Source organism: Entamoeba histolytica, genomic scaffold, assembly GCF_000208925.1.
Source record: "Entamoeba histolytica HM-1:IMSS scf_1104750516601 genomic scaffold, whole genome shotgun sequence".
Lineage (NCBI taxonomy): Eukaryota > Evosea > Mastigamoebida > Endamoebidae > Entamoeba > Entamoeba histolytica.
The window spans coordinates 16,750-34,197 of record NW_001914909.1 but is presented as its reverse complement, the minus strand read 5'-3'; the positions used below and the strand labels follow the sequence as shown (position 1 = coordinate 34,197).

The following is a 17,448-nucleotide window of genomic DNA, read 5'->3' as shown; positions in this document are numbered from 1 at the left end:
TATTGAATTTTTCCTACCTTTTTTATCTTTTTTAAGCTCATTACTATTCTTCCTATTATTTCTCTCATTCACACACATCATAACAACATAAAGTAAATTATTATAAATTTTTTATGATTGTCTTCTTATCATCACCTCAATCCTTTTATTTACTCAAATTTTCTAAAAGTGGTAATTCAACAACCATTATTTTATTAATAAAACATTGTCTATAATTTTATTGTTAATGTCAGAGATATTGTTTATGTTGAATTGTTTATGTTATTATTATTGATAATCATTTCTATTCATTTATTATATGTTGGTTATAATAAATGGAGGTTTTATTGCTGGTTCTGGTTAATTTGATATTACTTCTCATATCAATCACTTTGTTATGAATGTCTTGACATTTATTCAACTCTAATTAATTACAAATCAATATTATCCTTCTTATTTATTAATTCAGTTAAATGTTATTTTATAGTATTTTTTAATTGATAGAATATACTTAATATTGTTTACACAAATTATGATATAATGACATACTCATTTTTCTCAATACACAATGATAGTATTAAAGACTCATTTAAAAACATAATTTCATTTGTTAAAAATACTCAAATTATTATTCACTAACTTATTTTTAATGTAGATAAACTTCGTATGTCTTTCTCTATCAAAATAATTAAAAATCAACTAATGTTATCGTTTCATTTAAAGATAAGTGTAATGACTGTATAATCTAACGAATCAATACTAACTAGTTCAACAATGACTTATCATCATTCTTAGAGAAAATATCATTTTATTCATATTCTTTTTACTCTAATAATTTAACTTATTAAAGAGAAGTTACTTTAAAAGCAAATAACAAATGTTTCGCTGAAACTTTTATGTTCCCTTCCTTAACTATTTAGTTAATACATAAATGTTGGATAGAATAAATCTGGTCAAGAAATGGAGATTAGAAAATTGATAACATTATGAACAAACAATAAATTATATCTTTATTTGTAAGTCATAAAAAATTCTTCTTTTTAAGACTTGAAATATGGCTTACAAAAAAATAAATTGATTAGTTTTATGCGTTGATGACGCCAACAACGTATTGTTTCAAGACATTACCAAAAGTCATTTTAACAAAGGTTTCTAATGATTTTATATATTAAAAATATTTAGTTAAACAGTTAATTGTTTTAACTAGACTAAAGCCAAAGTTATTCTTTTTGTTTAATACCAAGAATAAGGTATAAAATGAATTTTTATTGGATGGGAGTTAAGAAGATAAAACAGAAAAAAAATTCAATTAATGAAAATGACTCAGTTTCATAGACTATTTGTTATATAAGTTGCATCATTGAAACCATCATAATGTCTAATGATAAAGTCATGAGGGTAATTATTTTAAAGAAAAGTAGTAATAGTTGTTAATTAATTAAAGGTTGTTTGTCAATTATTTAAGTTTGTTGTTCTGAGGATTTGTCAAGAAAAGACAGATTGATAGTTGATCACCATCATCTGGTCCATTTGATTGGTTTTATTGAGTGCAATCAACAAAGAATAATGTTAATAATTTTTTAAGTGTAATTATTGTTTTTTTTTATATTATTGATTCATTCGTTTTTGTTGTATTTGAAGAGATAAAGAAAACCCACTGATGGAATGGTGTTGTGGTAATGGTAGTTAAATGATATAAGCAAATAAAATACCACTCATTACAATAAACTGTCTCAACAACAGAAACAAATAACTCGTCATCTATCTTTCAATAATTTGGTTAATAATGAAGCATAAGAAGCTTCTGTATCTTGTGAGAGAAGAAAAAAGAAATTAAACTTCCGAAGGAGTGGATCATTATTCACATATACAAAACAAAAATGAAAACTCAAAAAGCTATAATTTAGGAAAAAGTGACGTTAGTTCAGATAAAAGAATATGGATTTAGACAATATGAATAATTGGGAGAATATTTGGAATGGCTTTTTAACGGAGATTTAAAAAATAAAAGAGACGTAAAACAATGAAACATATTAGATAAAATAATGAAATAATCAGGTGGTTTTTGTAGGATTATTATGAAGTTAACCAAAAAAATATAACTTGGATTGAAAATGGAACTATAATAAACTTATTCCATATTGGTTCTTCAGAAATGTATTCACTAGAAAATATTGATGGAAATTCATCAGTTAAAGGACCTGTTCCTTGCCATTGTCTTTTATGTCAAAAAAGTGAAATATCAGAAGGACAAGATTTAAAGATGAAAACCACTAAATTATGTGTGATGATTTTAAAATCACTTAAATTATTAAAACCAGAGAATGAATTCTTTTCATTAAAAAATGATATTAAAGAATTTATTACAAACCATTGGCCCATTCTATCTAAATTAAAACAATTTAAAACACCCAATTGGAGAAAAGCATTATTAGATGCATTTAATCATTGTAACTTAATTGAATCTGGTAAGGATGTATGTCATAATAGAGGATATTATAAATTAAAAGACCATTCTAAACAACAGTCAGATAGTTTAACTTCTAAAGATATTAATCTGTATGTAAAGAAAGAAGAAAGAAAAAAAGAACCTTTAAAACAAGCTAAAAGCCATATTCAAGCTATTGACTATAAGTATGAAATCCTTGCGTCTATAAGAACTCTTCAAAACCAAATTAACCATACAAATAGTCTTCTTGTAAATTGTATTACTCCATATATAGGAAATCCTTATAGTGGAGTTTCAGTTATTTATGGAATTGAAACAAACAACTACCATATTAATACATTAAATCAGTTACGAGATCAAATGTTTTATTCATAGTGGTTTTAATTTTATTGTAAGTATGCCTTTTATAATTTGTTTTTTTTTGTTATTCTATTTTTTAAAATGTTTTTTCGTTTATTTCTCATTATTTTTAGATTATCGAATTGAATTTTCTTTCATTCTTCTATTTTCAATAACAAACACCGTTGATTATTCGATTTTCATAATACTTGATTATGTCATATGAAATTTGTGCTATAAAAAGAATATAAATTCTAAAAAAAAATGAAACCAAATCTCATAAATTAGGAATAGTGATAATTTTTTTTTTAAATTCACCCATTTTGTTGTTAAACTTTTATAAACTTTTAATCCAAATTAATTTCGTCGTATTTTCATAGATTCATAATGAGTAACCTTTTTTTTACTTAAATTGCAAATAGTTTAGTACTACCAGATATTCAACATAAAGAATTACTTTCCTTAATTTTTTTTTAAAAAGAGAATTAAAAAAATATTAACGATTTATGTGTTATAATAGGAATTTTTTTTTTAATATCTGAAATCGGTTTGTAGTTTAAGAAAAATGTCAAAACATTTTTGTCTATAATTTTTTCTGACCATATTTAACGATTTTATAAAATACATGAGGTTATGAAATTATTTCAAAATTACGAACTTTATATTCATTATCCCATTAAAATTTAATGAACCCCTTGATTATTTTATTGTTATTCATTAAAAATGGGGTAACATTCAATTGTAGTGGTTCAGGATGTATTAATTGTATTGGAGATGAGTTATGTGAGAAATGTAAAGATGGTTATGAACAAACAACAAGTTGTTTTAATTGTATGATTGTTAATCCTTTTCAAGCTTTTTCAGAATCAAACCCTCTTTATATGATGTTTAATTCTGAATGTCTTCAAGTGAATACAGAAAATGTTAAGAGATATTGGGACCCAAGAGGGGCAGAAGAATTAATTAAAAACAAAGAAGTTCAATTTAAAATTACAAATACTATGATTCCTGCATTTGGGATTTGTGAGAATAAAGACACAAATAATAGATATAAATATGGTAAATACTTTCATTATACTATTCCTAAAAGTACTACAACACAAAATTATCTTAATGTTCTTGTTAAAAGTGATACTCCATCAGTTAATTTTAGAATTGAAATTACCACTGATGAATTTGATCCAAATAAGTTAACTGACTCACCTAAATGTTTTGCTCTTTATGTTCTTGGAACATCAAAAACAACTGGGTTTATTTCATTAAGAGTTCCACAAGAAGGAGGACATTATTATCTTTTTGTTGGAATGAAGAGAGGAGTTGATTGTACTTTAACTGTTTCAATTGTAGATAATGAAATAATTAGTCCATACTATCAAGTACAAGAAATTGATATTAATAATTATGAGGGAGAAATTATGTCTCATACAGTTGATTTTTCATCTATAGGAACTTATGATTATTCTGTTTGTTCAAGTATTCCAATGGCATTAAAAATGATTAGACTTCATTTAAAAGGAAAAGTCAAACAAGGAATGAGATTATCATTAGAAAGTACAAATGGAGATGGTCAAATTTTTGAACATTCTCGTTGTGAATCAAAATTTGGTCCATGTAATTGTATTGAAGGATTCAGAACAAGAAGAGATATATGGTCGTTAAATGGACAACATGGAAATATATTTTCTGTTGATGAACATGAAGAACTTAGATGGTTTTCATTATTTACAACAGATGTTTTTATGAAAACTACCTTAGTTATGAAATATATTTGTCCAAATGGTTGTAATCAAAATATTGGAGGGGGTCAATGTAGTACAATTCTTTCTCAATGTATTTGTACTGATGAGAGGTATGGAGGAGATGATTGTCATTTATTATGTTATTCAAAAGAAAAATGGACTATATCTGATACTAATGGAAAGTGTAAATATGGAGTTGAAAATTGTGATACTTATTGTGAATGTCAAAATAATACAATTGCAGATCAATTCTATTGTGTAACTCAAGAATGTTGGAATTATAAAAGAAATGAAAGTTATAATGAAAATATAACATTTTGTGAGAGAGGATCTTCTCATTGTCTTCCTACCTGTGAATGTGAAAAAGGATATTCATTAATTGAAGGGTATTGTGTGAGTGATTTATGTGGAAATGGTATTTATGATAATGGAGAAGAATGTGATGAAAAGGGATATTGTACAAAATTTTGTACATGTGAAGAAGGTTATGAACAAGACATTAATGATTTAACTCATTGTGTTCATAAAGCAATTTCAATGACTGAATTAATATCAATTATAGTTGGAGGTATAATTTTATTATTAGCTATTATAATTATTTTATGTAGCATTTTAATACTTGTCTTTGCTAGAAATAGTTATACAAGATTATCTGATATTCCATTTAAAGAAAAACAACCATATTATTATATTAATAAAACATTATTAAAAGAACAAAAAGATGGTAATAACTCTTCTTTTCATTTTGACCATATAATAATTACATTTGGATTAAAAAATAAAAATATTAAGTTAGAAGACACAAGATATGAAACATTTATTTTAAATAATACTTCAAATGAATTTATGTTATTTATTGTTCATATTCCTGATACTAACAAATTTACCTTTTATTCATATCCTCAAACTAAAATTATTCTTCCAAAAGCTAAACAAAAAATTATTTTATTTTTTACTGCTCATTGTACTACAACTATTGAAAATTACAATCTTATTGTTAGTTGTTATCAGTTTAATAATAAAGAAATTCTTTCTCATTTTGAAGAATTTATTAAAAATAAACATAGTTTAGATGAAAAAGAATTTAAATTATATTCTGAAATGGTAAATCAAATGAAATCTAGTTATTGTAATCTTATTATAAAAGGTGAAATTGAAACATCACTTATAATTGACCAAGACGAATTATTAATAAATCAGGGAATAATTGAAGGATCAAAGAGAAGACACCTTGGGCTATATCATAATATTCTTGTTTGTATTAAACAAATAAATTTAGATTCTTATCAACTTGAACAAAGACAAAAATTAAAAGCATTATTTCAACGTTCTACATCATTATTGAAGAATATTAGATCTCCTTATGTTGTATCAACAATTGGATATATTATGAGTGAAGAGTCAATATCTATTATTAATGCACTTTATCCTCTTAGAAGTTTAGATTTATGTATGTATTATGAAAAAAGTAATATTGTATTACCTTATAAATTAAAATTAAAAATAATGAGAGATGTTGAATGTGGTTTACATTATCTTCATGAATCAAAACTACTTCATAATAACCTTAAACCATCAAACATTATTCTTAATTCTCTTTTTGATACAACAAATACAGTTGCATTAATTACTGATTATCGTGTAACAAAAGAACTAAGTGAAGAAATGGAAAATTTTGGTTATTTTATTGGAAATCCAAAATATGATGCTCCAGAATTATATAATAATGTCTTTGTTCCTGAAAGTGATGTATTTTCTTTCTCTATTGTATTTTGGGAATTGTTTTATGGAATTCATGCATTTAGTGATTTAAAAACAACATATGACATTAAATCTTCTATAATAGCTGGAAAACGTCCAGAATTGAAATTACCTATGCCACAAGAATTACAAAATTTACTCGAACAATGCTGGAATAATGACTATCATGAAAGACCATTATTTAACATTATTAATCCACAACTAACCAAATTAATTGACTCTAGTGAACAACATCAAGACTTAGACATTAATGTAACTACTCAAAAAATAAAAGATGTATTTGAAGAAGATATACAGATATTTGAAAAACATGGAAAGAAAAAAACAATGATTTCTTTCAGTGAATATCAAAAAATTGAAGAAAAGTCATAATTTATTGTTTTATATCATCATTATATCATTATCATTCTTATTTATAATAATTTTATTCCTTTTTTTTTATTATCATTCACTCTTTTATATTTTATCACTTTCTTACCTTTTTAAATAACATCAAAAAGTTAATCTCTTATCATTCTATGTTGATATTACTCTTTATATTTATATGGTTTGATTTTACTATTGCTTGCTCATCTAGATTTCCTATTGTTTTTGTTCCTGCTTTCATGTCTTCTTCTCTTCATATTAAATCTAATATCCCGTCATCAATTCAATTACCTTCTCATTGTCCTCATCAATTAGAAGGACAAATTTGGTTGAATTTAAAAGATGGAATTCCATTAAATAATACTCAATGTTTCTTTAAATATTTTACTCCATTTTGGAATAATTCAAATAAACACTTTGAATCACTTGATGGTGTTCAAATATATTACAAAGACTTTCCATCTATTGAAGGTATTTCTTCATTAGGACCAAAAGAAGAGCCAATTGTCCAAAGAGTATTACGAGTTTGGTATAAAATGATTCAACAACTTAAAAGAATTGGTTATAAAGACAAAAAATCATTATTTGGACTTGGATATGATTGGAGATATGCTGATGTTAATTATAACAATTGGTCAAAAAAAGTGAAAGAAGTCATTGAATCAGCTTATATTCTTAACAACAAAAAAGTTATGATTGTTACACATAGTTTGGGTGGTCCAATGGCTTTGCAACTACTTTTCCAACTAGGTGATTCTTTTTGTGAGAAATATATTGAAAAGATTATTACTATCTCAGCTCCATTCATTGGAACAATAAAAGCACTAAGGTCTTTTTTATCAGGAGAAACAGAAGGTATTCCAGTTAATCCATTATCATTTAGAAATTTTGAAAGAAATATAGATAGTGTTTATCAATTAATGCCAAATTATCAATGGTGGAATGACACTATTCTTATCTTTAATGGAACATCATACTCAGCTTCTCAAATGAATCAAATACTAAATCTTATAAATGAAACAAAGGATTATGCTTCTTTTATTTATACAAATGCTATGAACAGATATCCAATAAACTGGACTCCTAAAGTTAAATTATATTGTCTCTATTCTTCTGGAATTGAAACAGAAGTCTTACTGAACTATTCTACTTCTTTTGACAATCAACCTATTCAAACTTTTGGTGATGGAGATGGTACTGTTCCTTTAAACTCACTATCTTTTTGTAAAACAATGAATTTAGAAGAGAGTATCAATATAGGGAAATATGACCACTTCGGTATTATCAAAGCTCAGAAAACCATTGACTATGTTATTGAACAAAGTTGTAAAACAACCTAAATTTTTTTCCTTTACTTTTTTTTTTGATGTTTATCATTCTATTGAATATAAACGTTTTATATAACATAAATCATTTTTTTTTTTTGATATTTTGAGAATAAAAAATTAAAAGTAAAAATCTGAAAAATTTGATTATTATGACAGAAGTAAAAGACAAACCTACTTCCTTGTCAGATTTAAATGAAGAAACTATTCTAAAAAAAACTTTGTTGAAAGAAATTGATAATTTGTATCACAAGAAAGAGGTTGATCCAGCTACTCTTTCAGATAATGAGAATATTAAAGCAATTGTTAAAAACTATGAAAAACAAGTTGATAGTATTATGGAGCACGTTCTTCCTGTATTAGAAAAACGATTCCGATTAAAATCAATATTAGTTGATAGATATGGAGAGACACATCGTCAAGACGTATTAAGACTATTTGTTCATTATAATAAGTCTTATTTTCAATTTATTGAACATCCATTGGGAAATGTTAAAAGTTTATATCTCCAACTTTTTAAGTTATATGATTTTACTGAAAGAAAATGTTATTATGGGGTAATTTTTGTGTTAAAATATATGATGGTTCTTGATTTAATGAGGAAAAATATGATTATTGGAAATGTACGATTATTCAGAAGCACAACAAAATTTGTTAGTAGTATTGAAATAGTAAAACAAACAATTGAATTAGCATTTGAAACTCCATTACATGTTTATGATACTTTATGCAATTTTGGTTATTCTTTGACACAAGTACAATATCCCCAATATTGCATTCAATATAAGTTAAATGATTTAGACGATTTTATTTCAAGTGGAATTCAATTGAGTGTACTAGCAACGTATCTTGCTGATCAGAGATTAGGTATAACATCAAACATTATCAATTCTCTAGTTCTTGATAATGATCAATTATTAACTCGAAGACAAGCTACTTCAAATATTAATCATTTAGTTGGATTCTTAAATACACTTGGAATGCCATTTAAAATTGGAGAAATTGCATTTTATGATTACTCTATATATGAAAGAGAAGATGGTGTAGTTTCATTATTTTTATTTGAATTTCTTCGTGTATTTCAATGTCAATTAGTCATTCCAATTCATGTTGTATGTAATGAAATTAGTAGGATAGGTGAAACTAAAATTTCTTTAAATTCATCAAATGATATGTACGAAGCATGGGTTAGTGTTATTGGCAATTGTTACAATAAGGTGTTTACTTATAATGAATTTGAATATTTCTTACCATATCTTTATATTGTATGTTATTATAGTCATTTATCAATTCCTCCTTTATCACATAAAGGAGATGGGGAAAAAAGAAGAATTGAAATTATAAAAGCAATGCAACCTGGTTTAGAAATTCTTAATATTCCTAAACGAATATTTACAGATAAAATAAACAATTATGGAGATAAAACTGTTATTAATTATATTCTCTCATTTTTGTTTTATTTTATTCAAAAGAATGCGATAATTGATTGTGCTGCTAACTCAATTGGAAATGCATTAAAAAAATGTGTTGAAAGAAAAAAAATGAAGAAAGGAATGTTATTTATTTCATCCATATTCAATACTATTAATATTATAAAAGGAAAAGAAGATGAATATTTTTATAATCAAATTATGATAGGAACTAATTTGGTTCAGCAAAATCACATTAAGGTGTTGTATGATGAAGAAATTAAACACACGGAAGAAGTTCAATGTATCATGAAAAAATTATTATTACAGAAACAAATGAAAGGGATTTGGAGCTGTGTTAAAGAAGTACAAAGCATTTGTAGACAATACGTTATTCAAAACGAAAATAACAAATTAAAAAAAGAAATACGAGAAATACAAAGTATTTATAAAGCAATGAACACTAAAGTGTATTATAATGAAATCTTAGAAAGTTGTTTAACTACCCAATCAAATGGTAGAGAAATGGAAAAAAGTCAAAATTGGAAAGAACAAATAGAAAGTAATAAAACAACTCAAAAAGAAATTAGGCGTTATGTTGATGAAATGAAATATACAAGAATTATTGAAGGAACTAAATCATTTGAAACAGTGTTTAAAGAAGAAATTTATAAAAGAGAGTTTAACAAACAAGTTAACAGCAATAAATTAGTTCAAAGTATTTTGAGAAGAAATCATTCGTTCATGAATTATGAAGGAATTATTAATAGTTGTATTGAGACACAAAAACATGCAAAAAGAATTGTTTATTGTACAAGATATGAAGAAATTTGCCAATCATCTGCTAATGTAGCAGACGCATTAAAACAAATATTACATTCTTCTGAATATGGATTTATAAAACGAGTATGTCCATTTGTGCAAAGTTATTATAGAAGTTTAATTCAAACTAAACAGATGAAAGAACGAATCAATAGTTGTATTCCTTTAGAAGGAATATTTAGAGGAATTAAGGAGTATCACAATTATTCTGTAATAATTCAAAGTAATATTGATGTCCAAAAAGAAAGTAGAAGAGCAATAAAACACAATAAGTATCAAGAAATTATTACTTCTGAACAAATTATTTGTTCCATGTTACGAAAAAAGAGAGACCATTTAGAATATTCACATCTTCAAGAACAATGCCAAATAGTCCAAGGATTATGTAGAAGAAGAATTTTTAAGGAACAATTTGATTGTATCAACATTCAAACTAGTTTAGTTCAAAGTGAAATGAAAAGAATTACTAAAAGCAGAATATTTAAAGAAATAGAGCAGGCATCTAAAGAGATGAGTGCATTTATCAAAACATATTCTATCACTTTAGAATTTATGATAAGAGTTAAAATGGCCGAAGAAGTTCAAGCTGTTATTAAAGGGAATAAAACTTTACACAAATACCTTCAGGTTGTTGAAAATATAAAAGAACCACAAAGTATTTGTAAAGAAGTCGTTTATACAAATAAAATGAAAGATATAATTAATGGAATTAAATATATACAACAACATCACTATTTTGAAGAAATAAAAAGACAGTGTATTAATGTACAAGCAATTATGAGAAAAATTAATATTCCATCATTTAAAGAAAATCAACTATCTTGTAAAAATGTTGAACTTATTTGGAGATGTGAAATAAAACAAAGAGAATATAATAAACAAAGAAATAGTATTATTCAATGTCAAAGATGTGGAAAAGAAACGTTAAAAAGAAAAGAATATATCCAACTTATCCGAGCAAATGAAATTGTTCAAAGTTATTGGAGAAAAGTTATGCAAAAACACGAACAAGAAGAAAGAGAATATTACTGTAGTGAAATACAAGGAATAATGAGAAGTGTTATTGTTAAAAAAGATAAAGGATATGAATTAAGTAAATGGTATCAAGACTGTGAATATAAAAGATGTCTCACTAAGTACTGTATTCCTTTACAGGGGATTTGTAGACAAGTTATTGTAAAATATGGAGTTAATTTAGATGAAGAAATCATGCAATCTCTGTCATACTCGTGTGAATTATATACTTTAATTCATAGTTCAGTATCTCTTAATGAAAAACAAAAGAAACAAAAAAGAATATCTGAATCACCGAGTAAAATATTACAATCACCTTCACAAAGAATATTACCAAAAGAAATTATTATGAATTCAATTTATTTAAACAAAACTACAAGAATGTCATTTAATAGATTAGAGTATAACAAACGTATATTATATGAATATATTAGAAAATCTGAAAGAAGTATTATTGATATTGCATTTTCTAATATTAGAATGATCGAAAGAAAAAAATTAGAAGAAGTACAAATTGGAGCAAAACAATTATTTGAACAAATTAGATGTAGTGAATGGTTTAGAGTCATGTTTGTAAAATATCAATGTGTTTATCATATCCTTGATTTATTAAAAAGCAGTAATAAATCTCCACCTTATCTTGAGTTAGTAGAAAAATCATGCATGATGCTTCACTTTTTAATTCGTGATAATTGTTCATTCAAACTATATAATAATCCTAATATGATAAAATCTACTATTGAAAGAATATCAGAAGTCTTAAGAAATTTTATGGAAATAAAAATCTTAACTGAAGGAACTAAGGTATTTCTTTGTCTTATTCAAAAACTTCCTGAAATAAAAATGTATTTAGTTGATGTTTGTCAAAGGCTTAATACTAAATTACCAGAAGTAGAACAAAAAGAAAAATTAGAAAAAAAGAAAGCAATGGATATTTCTGCTAAATTAAAGAAAGAATGCATTTATGAAGCTGCTTCACCACATATTAAAATATTAGTAGCTAAAGTAATTGGAAAATAAAAGAAATTAGATAATAAAAAACTTAATTTTATTTTAATAGAAACATTTATTATAAAAAAGTTAAATAAAAAAAAAGGAAATGAATTAATAGATTTGGAAAATAATGGAATGCTTTATATGTGGGAAAAGTACTGAACAAACTCCAAGTGTTGTTATTGAAAATAAAACGGTGTATGTTCATAAAGGTTGTTTTAGGTGTTCAGTGTGTGGGTGTAGATTAGATGGATATTTAATTAAAAACCATGAATTATGTTGTGTTGATTGTTACCAAAATCGTAGTGTCAATGAAACGTGTCAAAAATGTGGAAAAATTATAACAGGAAAAATTGCACGAGTTGATGGTAAATTTTGGCATCCTCAATGTTTTATTTGTTCTCTTTGTAATAAGCCAATTGAAGGAGATTTTATTGAAAAAGGTCAACAACATATTTGTTTAAAATGTCATCTTAATGAAGTCCAAATGAAGTCAATTTCATCTTCCCAAGACTCAACGACTTCATCAATAGAACTAAATACGTTAAATTCAAGAACAGAAACAACTGATGAAAAAATGAAACCCAATGATATCACTAAAAACATTCAGTCATAAATTAAAACAAAACTAATTTTCATTTACTTCAAAAAAAGGTCTTTCGATTTTTTGGTTTTGTTTAGATTTTTTTTTCAGAAGCATGTTTTAAAAATTTAACTTTGAAATTTTACTCTTTAATTATTTTATGGGGGAACAACAATCTATACCAATCGCTACTGACCAAACTAAAACTTATTTAGATATTAGCAATCAATTACTTCCTGAAGCTCCTAACCTTAATCAATTTCCTGGATTAAAAAATTTAAATTTATCACATAATCAAATGACATCAATTGACTCTTTAGTAACGTTATTAAATTTAACTAAATTAGATGTCAGTAATAATGAATTAGAACTACTTCCCGATTTGCTATATATTAATTTAACTCAATTACAAGATTTACAGGTAGAAAGTAATCAACTTCGTGTTCTTTCTCCATTAATTTGTTTTCTCACTTCATTAGTTAATCTGAATTTATCAAGAAATAAATTAGAACAAATCCCAGATCCAATTAGTTCATGTCATGAATTAACTTTATTAAATATAAGTTTTAATTCATTAAGAAATATTCCACCAACAATTATAGAACTACCTCAATTAAAAGCACTAATTTTAAATAATAATAACATCAACACTATTCCAAAAGGTATTGGAAAATGTACAGGGTTAACTCTATTAAATCTTGGAGAAAATGAGATGCAAGAAGTACCTGATTATATTAAGACATGTACTAATTTAGTTAAATTATATCTGGATAATAATGATATTAGAAAAGTTACACCTTCCATTTCAAACTTAGTTTCATTAAAAGAACTTAATCTGAGGTCGAATGGATTACAAAGACTTCCAATTGACCTTACTAAGCTTACTAATCTCAATATATGTGATGTTGGTGATAATCAATTCAATGATAAATTCTTTGATACTGAACCAAGTATTACAAGTTTATTTAAATATTTATCAACACACTCTTTTGTTTCTCTAACAAGAAAAGTTGCTTCTAAAACTGATAGAAGAAAACAAAGTCTTCAAACTCAATTAAAGATAAATCAAAGTAGTAAGAAAAAGATATTTAAAGAAGATGATATTTATATAAAGAAATTGTTATTGAGAATTAGTGAGAATGATGATTTTACTTATTGTAGAATAGTCAATTGTAAAGGAACAGAAATTAATCATAATGATGCTTATATTTATGATGACCTTAAATACATTTATGTTTGGATTGGTAAAAAGTGTAATGATTTTAAAAAGACTAAAGCAAAATCTATTGCTTCGTTACTTAGTCAAGAAGAGTTAAGTGAAATCATTTATATTGATTATACTGAACAAAAGAATGTCCACGATACTTTTCTTAATATTTTTAATGTTGATTCATTTGATGAAACTACTTATGATAATGAAGAGTTATTCATTCAATACATTAATTCATTAAAAACATTCACATTTGAAGACAATGATATTGAAGTTGTTGTAGATGAAGTTCATGACGAAGTTTTGACTTCTGAATTATTACAGTCATCACGTTCACTTTTGATTGATACAGGTATTGATGTTTTTGTGTGGTGTGGACAATATAGTGATAATAATGAAAGAAATACTGCATTATTACAAGCAGAGTCATTACTCAGTTCAAGTGGAAGAAGAAAAGAATTACTAAATTTTGTCCTTGAAGGCAATGAAACTTTAATATTCAAAGAATATTTCCATGATTTAGCTATTAAAGATGATATGGTTACTTCCAATACTACTGACTTCTCTGACATTATTCGATCACCTTCACCTTCTTCGTCTCGTTCTTCTCATATCAGAAGAACTTCTGGTAGTCATTTACGAAATTCAGGTGACTTTTCATCAAGAAGTCCATCTCCATCTCCATTACAAACACCTAGAGTATTACCAAAGGAAGTTCAAGAAAAACCACTTATTCAAGAGGACCAAAAAGTTACAGAAAAAGCTCCTATCAAAGATAAAGAAGAATTAAAAGTTACTGTTATAGGTCAAGTTATTAAGGATGAAACAAAACCCATAGACAACATTGAAACTAAAAATGTTGATAAAAAGACTGAACATACTGACAATGAAAAACATGAACAAACCAGTTCATTTGTAAAACAACCACTAATAACAACGGAAAATAATGTAGAGAATAAAAAAGAATTAAAAAAATTAACACAAAATGATAAAGATAATATAAAAAAAGACTCTAAAAAAGAGAAAGAAAGCACAGAACCATCAAAAGGAAATAATGAATTAACAACAAACCAAAAGAATTTGGACCAAATAGTTAATGAAGAAGATACTCAGCTAATCAAAGTACCAAGAAGAACTGTTGTAAAGAAACGAGCGGCTGCAAGTAAAAATATTACTCAATTACAAAAAGATCTTGGAGCAAAAACTGAAGTAGAAGAAAAGAAACAAGACCAACCAAAACAAATTTCGTTTGATGATATTCTTCAACAAAGAGAAAAGTTTGTAGCAAAAAGAAATCAACAAAACATTAAAACTGAAGAAGATTACATTAATGCAGCAAATTCAATTACAGGTAATCCATTAGATCTTCCGAGATTATTCCAAATTAAAGGACAAAAACGGCCATTTGTTAGACAAGTTGAATGTACATGGAAAAGTATGAATTCAGGAGATGCTTTTGTATATGACCCAGGAAAAGGGACTAGAGTTATTTATCATTGGCAAGGAAAGAAAAGTAATAGAATGGAGAAAGGAAAGGCTATGGATATTGCCAAAAGAATCAAAGACAAAGAACGTGTTGGATGTAGTCAATTACTTATTGAAGAAGGAAAGGAGCCAGAAGCTTTTTGGAAAGGATTACAAGGCCCACCAACACACCCAATACCTGAAGATGATGGAAAGATTGATACTGAAGTTGAAGTTCAAATTATTCAAAGAATTTGTTTATATTGGTTGAGATATGATGAAAGTACTGAAGAAGTTATTATGGAGAAAACTGTAGATGTAAAGAATCATATATCCAAAGGATTATTAGATGTGACTCAATGTTATTTATTAGACTGTGAAAATGAAATGTTTTTATGGTTAGGAAATAAGTGTCAAGTAAAAGTTAGACAACGCATTAATAAATTTGTTGAATCGATGTACAACGAAAGAAAAAGTCTTGGATGGATGGCACCATTATATAAAGAATACCCAGGAGGGGAAGAAGTTATGTTCAAAGAACGATTTTATGATTGGAACACATTACCAATAGGAAGTAAAGAAGATGTATCAAGTGGAAAAGGAATTGTCTATAAGAAGAGTCAAGGAATGACTAGTGAGGTTGATTTTAATAAAATGATGTTACCTGCTACAGAAAAAACAGAGGTTAAGATTGATGATGGTAAAGGAGATACTCAAATATGGAAAATTGATGGATTTAATAAAATAGAAATCAAACCTGAAGAAAAAGGAGTATTATTTGAAGCAGAAAGTTATATTATTCTCTACCATTATAAAATTTGGGCAAAAGACATGTATTTGTTGTATTTTTGGCAAGGGAGAAGTTGTGCTGTTATTGATAAAGGAACAAGTGCACGACTAACAGTTGATTTTCATAAGACATTAAAGAGTGATACAAAAGAAATGAGAGTTGTTCAGAATGTAGAAACAAGACATTTCCTTTCAATGTTTAATAATTCTTTAATAATTAGACAAGGAAAATATAAAAAAGAATTTGATTATAACAAAAAGTATTTATTTGACATTAGAGGAAAAGAAGAACCTTTTATCAAAGCTATTGAAGTTGATGTACAGCCAAATGCATTATGCAGTTATGGTGTATTTATTTTATTAACTCCTAAAACAAAATTTATTTGGAAAGGAAAATTCAGAAATGAGAAATATGTTGAATTTGCTGTTGGACTTGGAAAAGTTCACCAATTTATGGAAAGAGAGCAATGTGTTGAAATTGAAGAAGGTAATGAAAGTGAAGAATTTATTCAAGCCATTGGAGGAAAATATGAAATCGATCAACCAACTCATATGTATGTTGATAGACTTTACCAATTGTCCACTACAAGTGGTGCTTTGAGGTGTGAAGAACACGTAAGATTTTATCAAGACGATTTATATTCAAATGATGTAATGCTTCTAGACACAGTTGATGGGTTATATGTTTGGTTAGGAAGTAAATGTTCTGCTAATACTAAGAAGATGTCATTAAATACAGCACTAGAATTTGTAAAGAAAGGTAAGACACCTGAGTTACAGAAAAGAATTGTTTATGCTATTCAAGATAAAAAAGAGCCATATGTTTTCACTAAATATTTTCAAGGATGGCAAAAGACGAAAGGTCAAGAATGTTCAATAAAAGGAAACATTTTATTAGCTGAAGAAGAGTACAAAAAATTCTTTATTAAATACTCATATGATGATCTTGTTAATAAGAAATTCCCAAAAGGAATTGATGAACAAGCTTTAGAAACGTATCTCACTGATGATGAATTTGCTAAAGTGTTTAATATGTCTCTAGACCAATTCAATACTTTACCTCTTTGGAAAAGAGAAAACCTAAAAAAAGCAAAGAAGCTTTATTAAGAATTATCACTCATTACTTATTTTTGTTTTGTTTTTGTCTGTTTTTTTAAATCTAATTCTTCAAAATGAACAATAACTCAGAAGAAAGCTATATTAAAA

General features: G+C 26.2%; 6 protein-coding genes across 6 annotated transcripts; all 6 read left to right on the top strand.

The window, feature by feature from the left end:
• Positions 1-2,134: 2,134 nt before the first annotated feature.
• EHI_021320 (uncharacterized protein) lies at positions 2,135-2,803 on the top strand (the record flags this gene model as incomplete). Its single annotated transcript, XM_650279.1, has 1 exon — positions 2,135-2,803. One exon carries the CDS (start codon positions 2,135-2,137, stop codon positions 2,801-2,803), a length of 669 nt encoding a protein of 222 aa, XP_655371.1.
• A 650-nt stretch (positions 2,804-3,453) lies between these two features.
• EHI_021310 (receptor protein kinase, putative) lies at positions 3,454-6,639 on the top strand (the record flags this gene model as incomplete). The annotated part of the gene is made up of 1 exon (XM_650278.1): positions 3,454-6,639. The coding sequence occupies one exon, from the start codon at positions 3,454-3,456 to the stop codon at positions 6,637-6,639; it is 3,186 nt and encodes a 1,061-aa protein (XP_655370.1).
• Positions 6,640-6,785: 146 nt separating this feature from the next.
• Positions 6,786-7,973, top strand: EHI_021300 (lecithin:cholesterol acyltransferase domain-containing protein; the record flags this gene model as incomplete). Its single annotated transcript, XM_650277.1, has 1 exon — positions 6,786-7,973. One exon carries the CDS (start codon positions 6,786-6,788, stop codon positions 7,971-7,973), a length of 1,188 nt encoding a protein of 395 aa, XP_655369.1.
• A 137-nt stretch (positions 7,974-8,110) lies between these two features.
• EHI_021290 (uncharacterized protein) lies at positions 8,111-12,223 on the top strand (the record flags this gene model as incomplete). The annotated part of the gene is made up of 1 exon (XM_650276.1): positions 8,111-12,223. The coding sequence occupies one exon, from the start codon at positions 8,111-8,113 to the stop codon at positions 12,221-12,223; it is 4,113 nt and encodes a 1,370-aa protein (XP_655368.1).
• A 103-nt stretch (positions 12,224-12,326) lies between these two features.
• EHI_021280 (uncharacterized protein) lies at positions 12,327-12,812 on the top strand (the record flags this gene model as incomplete). The annotated part of the gene is made up of 1 exon (XM_650275.1): positions 12,327-12,812. One exon carries the CDS (start codon positions 12,327-12,329, stop codon positions 12,810-12,812), a length of 486 nt encoding a protein of 161 aa, XP_655367.1.
• A 127-nt stretch (positions 12,813-12,939) lies between these two features.
• Positions 12,940-17,349, top strand: EHI_021270 (villidin, putative; the record flags this gene model as incomplete). Its single annotated transcript, XM_650274.1, has 1 exon — positions 12,940-17,349. The coding sequence occupies one exon, from the start codon at positions 12,940-12,942 to the stop codon at positions 17,347-17,349; it is 4,410 nt and encodes a 1,469-aa protein (XP_655366.1).
• Positions 17,350-17,448: the final 99 nt, after the last annotated feature.